Source organism: Meriones unguiculatus, chromosome X, assembly GCF_030254825.1.
Source record: "Meriones unguiculatus strain TT.TT164.6M chromosome X, Bangor_MerUng_6.1, whole genome shotgun sequence".
Lineage (NCBI taxonomy): Eukaryota > Metazoa > Chordata > Mammalia > Rodentia > Muridae > Meriones > Meriones unguiculatus.
In genome coordinates this window covers 38,117,823-38,123,822 of record NC_083369.1, presented here as the reverse complement: position 1 = coordinate 38,123,822, position 6,000 = coordinate 38,117,823, and the positions used below count along the sequence as shown (strand labels likewise).

General features: G+C 43.4%; 1 protein-coding gene across 1 annotated transcript in view; it reads right to left on the bottom strand.

Annotated features, from left to right (window-relative positions):
* Positions 1-1,235: 1,235 nt before the first annotated feature.
* Positions 1,236-6,000, bottom strand: part of Smc1a (structural maintenance of chromosomes 1A) — a 43,964-nt gene continuing 39,199 nt past the window's right edge. Inside the window, exons 20-25 of the mRNA XM_021627603.2 lie at positions 4,346-4,502; positions 3,758-3,912; positions 3,491-3,642; positions 2,224-2,293; positions 1,870-1,980; positions 1,236-1,506 (exon numbers count right to left, since the gene is read on the bottom strand). Of these exons, the coding sequence (XP_021483278.1) occupies positions 1,423-1,506; positions 1,870-1,980; positions 2,224-2,293; positions 3,491-3,642; positions 3,758-3,912; positions 4,346-4,502 (729 nt within the window). The 3' untranslated portion in view covers positions 1,236-1,422. The remainder of the gene's footprint in view (positions 1,507-1,869; positions 1,981-2,223; positions 2,294-3,490; positions 3,643-3,757; positions 3,913-4,345; positions 4,503-6,000) is intronic.

The window sequence follows — 6,000 nt, the reverse complement described above, 5'->3', positions numbered from 1 at the left end:
CTGAGATTTTCAATCCCCTTGCCTCAGATTCCCAAGTGCTGGGATTTAAGGCATATGTCATTTGGGCTAGAGAGATGGCTCAGTGGTTAAAAGCACTCACTGCTCCTCTAGAGTCTAGAGTTCTATTCCGAGCACCAATGTTGGACAGCTCATTTTAACTGTTTGTAACTCTAGCTCCAGGGGAATCTGATGCACACGTGGATTATATACATACCACACACACCAATAAATCTGAAAAAGAAAAAAAAAAGGTGTGTGTCACAACATCCGACTTAATTTCTAGAAACAAACAAACAAACAAAAAAGCAATATAGAGAGCTGGGATAAAACAAGATTACCTTTGTAACTGAGCACAAAGGCTGAACCAGGCTTTATTTCCCCAGAAGTTACCATAGCTAATGAGGTTAGTTCTCAACCACAGCTTAATATTTGGCCTAGGCTTAGTTCCTGACAGCCCAGCTTGGGACCCAAGCACACAGTTATCATACATGATTGAAGCTACTGGCTTCCTCAGGCTCTCTGTTTATCAGATAAACCTTATCTGTGCCCTAGCCCTTTCCCAGTAACCAAAGTATCCAGCACCTTATAGCACTGTTCCTTCTATCCTTACAAGGGTCAGAAGCCCTTCCATACTCAGGAACAAGACTTGTATTCAGAGGGGCTGGCATCGAGTGGTGCTCTACACACAGATAAGGCTCTTAGTGAGAGTCTGATATCATTAAATCCTATGAGGTAGGTAAATGTTAGCCATATCTTACAAATGAGGGAAACAGGACAAAGAAAGGTCAAATAATTTGCTCAGCAACATACAGTTAAATGTTAAAATGTAGAACCAGATTTGTAACTGTCTCACTCCAGAGCATCCTCTACTTAGTCCCTGATTAAATCTTACCAATTTGTCAAGGTCTGGCTCAAATGTGAGCGTTTCCACAAAGCATGGCAATAATAATCCTCTTCTCAAGGTACTTGTGACATTTGGCTAATCAGAAAAATTTACGAACCTACCCCACTTCCTTACCAAGAAAAGATGGTCCCTGACTCAACTCAGTATTTTAAACATAGACCCAGACAAACAAAAGGTGTTCATTATGTGTCAGATGAACAGACATACACACAAAAATGAGTACATGAAAGAGTGAATGAGGGCAGTTTAATGATTGCCTAAACCTCCTTTGAGGTCCTAGGTACTTTTGCCCACCCTGTGATCCCTTGGAATCAAATTCAGATTAGGCTCCTTTAATACAGGTCTCCAATATTTATTTTGCAATAAAACCATATACACACAGGCAATCACACATGTACACAAACATAAAGGGGCAATGGTGTCCAAGAAATTTATAATAATGGGTGATAAGAGAGATCCAGGAAAAAAGATGGACAGAAGGGCAGTTCAGGGATCCAGAAAAGAAGACAGAATTCTTGCTACTGTTCATTGGGGTTGGGGTTGGCGTCTGGGTACTTGGTGAGGTCAAAGGTCAGGACTTTGCTGATCACACAGTCCCCTTGCTGAAGGAGAAAAAAAACATGTCAGGAGAGAATTAAGAAAAGTATATAGCCCAGGACCAAGGGCTAAAAAAACCCACCTCCCTATGTGTCTGTTAAAAGGTCAGGCAAAGGTTCTTTCTGGATATGAGAGAAAGCATTCAGTCCCATGTGCATTCTTTCTTTGCCTACCTCTGCACTTCCCTCCTGTCTCCACTGTCTGCCTCTGCCAAGATGGGTTAGCTAAACATTCAGGGCAGGGCTCCAACACACCCAAATGACTTCTCGGGACCTGATTCCCTACACTCTTTCACCCTTTGCCCTTCCACTGCAGCCTTGGGGAGTTGGGCAGGGAGGGGACTGGCTCCTGCTCCCAGCCCACACTACCTCAGGATAAACTCCAATGAGGCTCTCAGCCTTGGTATAGAACTCCTCCTTGAGAGAGATGACAATGGCCTGGAAGTTGCAAGTTGACTGCTCCTTGATGTAATTTGCCACCTGTGGAAAGGCTATTTAGCAGGGCTCAAGACTTCACACTTCCATTTTCCAGTCAAAGTAAGTAGGCAGGGGTGGGGGTAAGAGAGACTAAGAAAAGGCTACTGATGATCAAGATGAGGATGATCCAATCCTCCTGACACATAGAAAAAGCAGCAAGACTAGGGCACAATCAAGAAATTGTTCCCTGTAACCCAGCACTAACTTAGGGGCTTCCCTCCCAGGCCTCACCTTTCTTGCACCCACCTTGCCAATGTTGGTGTTATCCAAGGCAGCATCAATCTCATCCAGGACAAAGAAGGGGGCTGGCTTGTAGCTGGGAGAGAACGAAAAGGTAAACTAACACCAAGAGAAGAGGCCAGTGTAACAGTCGGAATAGGCCAACTGCTCTCAGAGACTAAGTAACCCAGGTCTTAAAATTAAAGTTACCCAGGCCCCTGAATTCCCTCCTTTGCATCTGGTTCTTCGTGCCACAATCCCCCTAGGCCCATGAAAAACAGGCCTTTTTTCAGGAACTTCCAGGTTGGCTAGAGAGACAACTGTCCTTAATAAGCAAGCTATCTGGAGGTCGACTATATCCCAACCTACGTCATGACATACATCTTTGCTTTCATACATGCAGTAGCTTCAGACTAGAATGCTTTCTGTGTTCCTTGGCAAACTTTTATTTTAAACATTAGTTTATGTGTATGAGTGCTTTTCTTGAATACATATATATGCACCTTGTGAATGCCTGATGCCTACAGAAATCAGAAGTTATGATGTTTCTGAGCCAACATGTGGGTTCTAGAAACCAAATCGAGGTGCTTTACAAGAGCAACAAAGTATTTTTTTTAACCAGTGAGACATCTCTCATGTCCCTGTCACTACTCATGCTTTTTTCTCCCTGTCCATCATACACTGGTCTACCCTCACATTGAGTTAGATGTCCCTCCTCTGTGTGCGTACACCAACCACACTATTGTTTGTTTATGTGTCTGGTTTCCTCTAGTCTGTGAGCTCCTTTGGCCAGAGACCACATCTGACTCATCTATCCCCAAGCTCTCAACAGGGCCTGGTACAGAGCAGCATTAAAGAAATGCTTATAAGTGATGCTATATATCATCAAATGCCAACTTGTAGTGGGTTACATTTGACCACTACTGATCTGGGGCAGAGGGCATCAAGGTATGCCAGGTCAAAGAGGGCATCCCGGAGGAAGGGAAAGAGGATGAAGAGGTATGTCAAGCTAGGTATGTATAGAAAGAGCTTACTAATCAGCAACCATGTGAAGAAAAGCCTAGAAGTGAAACTAAATACATACAGGAACCCGGAGGATAGGCTGAGTGGATGAGGGTAGATAGGGAAAACAGGTACGGAAAAACCACGGCCAGATGTGCAATAGTAGATAGAGAGGGACATGGGATATAATCCAGACACTAAAACACTTTTGCCTATGCAGATATCTATATATTATTCAGGCCCAGAGCCTCTGGTTGCCTCAGCTCTGTCTCTCTGTAGGGCAGAGGCTTACCTGTGGATAGCAAAAAGCAAGGCCAGAGCTGCAACTGTCTTCTCCCCTCCTGACAAATTATCCATAGGCCGGAAACGTTTGCCTGGAGCTACACAATTGTAGTTGATGCCATCCAAATAGGGCTCTTCAGGATTCTCGGGGCCCAAAAATGCCTAGGGGAAAAAAGGGGGTTGAGGACCTGGAAATGTGAATAGACATGGTGATGGGAAGAGGAGGAGCAACTGAGAAAGAATGCTAGGAGTTGGTTGCATAAGGACTCCAGTCTACCTGAGCACTGCTGTTTCGGGACAGAGCCTTATAGATCTCATCAATGTTGGTAGCCACAGATTCAAAACAAGCATTGAATCGGTCAAAGCGCTCCTTCTTAATCTGTTCAAATGCTTGCTTGGCCTTCTTTGCTCGCTTTCGGGCTGCCTCAAACTCTGCCAGGAAAAAAGAGCAGATGATGATCTCTCAGTGCCCTGAGTTCTGCCAGGGTTGAGAACCACACTTTGCCAAGAATGACCTGTAAATGAAAAGTCTAGTGACAACCTACAAATGGAGAGAAAAGCCTGAAGAGGGTCCTACAAGTATCAGTATTCAGTGAGTTGGCTACCATGTAGTCTAGGACTAGAGCCATACTAGAGTCACACAAACGTACATTCCTCCATGGACTGTACTAGTGGTTGCCAGGTATCTTAGTGCCATCACTTGCTCCCTAGAAAGCAAGTATATAACCCCCAATGTTTAGGGTACCAGACAATTTTAAGTATAAATGTATGCAAAGACAGGAGGTGGTATGATATATCAGTATGGCTTTATCATACCTTCAGTCTTTTGCTCTCCTCTGAAGCCCAGAAGAAATGCCAGTCTTACCATCTGAGGTCTCCTGGAACTTGTCTCGAACACTCTCCAGCTTTTCCATGGCCTTCATGTTGGGGGCAGCAATCCGCTGAAGCACACTCTGCTGCTCATTCAGCTTTTGCTGCAGTGTGTTCATCTCTTGCTTGATTTCTTCCTCTGCCTGTGCGTCCTGTAACCCCACACCCAGCAACAGTAAGGACCACCTGACCCCGAGTACAGACCACCTGAGAGATGAACAGAGCCTGGGGATCTGCTCTGATACAGAAAGCAAGTTCTTCAGCTTAGCGTCATCACAAAATGTAGCTTGACCTAACTGTCATTGGAAATTCTAGGTGAATGTGGTTTTCTCACCTATAGTTCTTCCTTCAGATCCTGCCAACCTATTTGTCTCTGGAGGAACAGCTGCTAGTGGCCCTCTCCAGCTCTTAGCCCAAGCCATAAGCCAGCACCATCCCAGGGTGCCCTAAAGCCCCATAGATTGCTCTAGCTTCCACTTACAGATTTACAATAACTAAGACAACACATGCTTTTCTCTTAAATCACTGCATTTGAGCAAATTACACTGAGTTTTGGTTTGGGACCCTTATAACTACTGTAAATGCATGTTTGAACTTGTGCCTCACTGCCACTTTTAGTTAATAACTACTTAAAATGAATATCCACCAAGAACTGTTCCTGTATTCACAGATTCAGAGACCTAACAGAAAAAGACAGCTAGGTAAATAACCAGAGTAGTGAAGGATGAATGTAAAGACAGTGACAAGCAGTGGTAAATCAAGAAGGGAACCTGGTTCAGACTCTGTGGTCAGGGAAAGCTTCTGGGCATGTGCATAATTTAAAGCCCATAGGATGAATGTGGAAGAGGAATCAGCAGATGTGGCTTTGTACACAACCGAGAACATCACAGACAAAAGCTGGGGTGAAGGTTCCATATAGGTTATTCACTGAATTAAAAGCAATTCAGGAATAATCAATTTTAGAAGCCTCAGCCCCCGAAAAAAAAAAAAAACTTTTAAAAAAGAATCAATATGAGACTACTAACAATTTGTGTGCATACATCAGGTAAAGACACAATGATAAAAGAAAACTATAGACCCACTGTTCCCAATGAACACAGACACAGGAAATTTCAGGAAAATACTGACAATCTGAATTCAAGAACACATCAGGATCACTCATCACAGCCTAGGTTTCATCCCAAGATGCAAGGCTAGTTCAACATACACAATCATGAACTCACAACAACTATGGTTACCTGCAGAGAGCCACACAATACAGTCCCTGTCCATCAGTGATGGAACAAAAAAGGGCTCAGTGCTCATGGGGTCATCCCTCTTACTCTTATTGCGTTTCTGACAGGCAAAATCGTTTTCTCCAGTATGTCCCTAGTGCTAAGACTACCAAGCTCCAACAACTAGCTCCAAATCTGTATTCATTTGGACAGCCCCAGTTAAACTCACCAAGTCACAAAACAAGTAGACATGAACACAAGAAAGAGATTTGTACTGAAGTGGGGTGGGTAAAATAGAGGCAGCAGAGAGATGAGAGAGGGTGCAAGTTATAATTACACATTATGTTCATGTGTGAAATTGTTAAATAACTTTTAATTAATAAAACATTAATACTTAAAACAGGCAAAACAAATATAATTTACCAAAGTAATATTT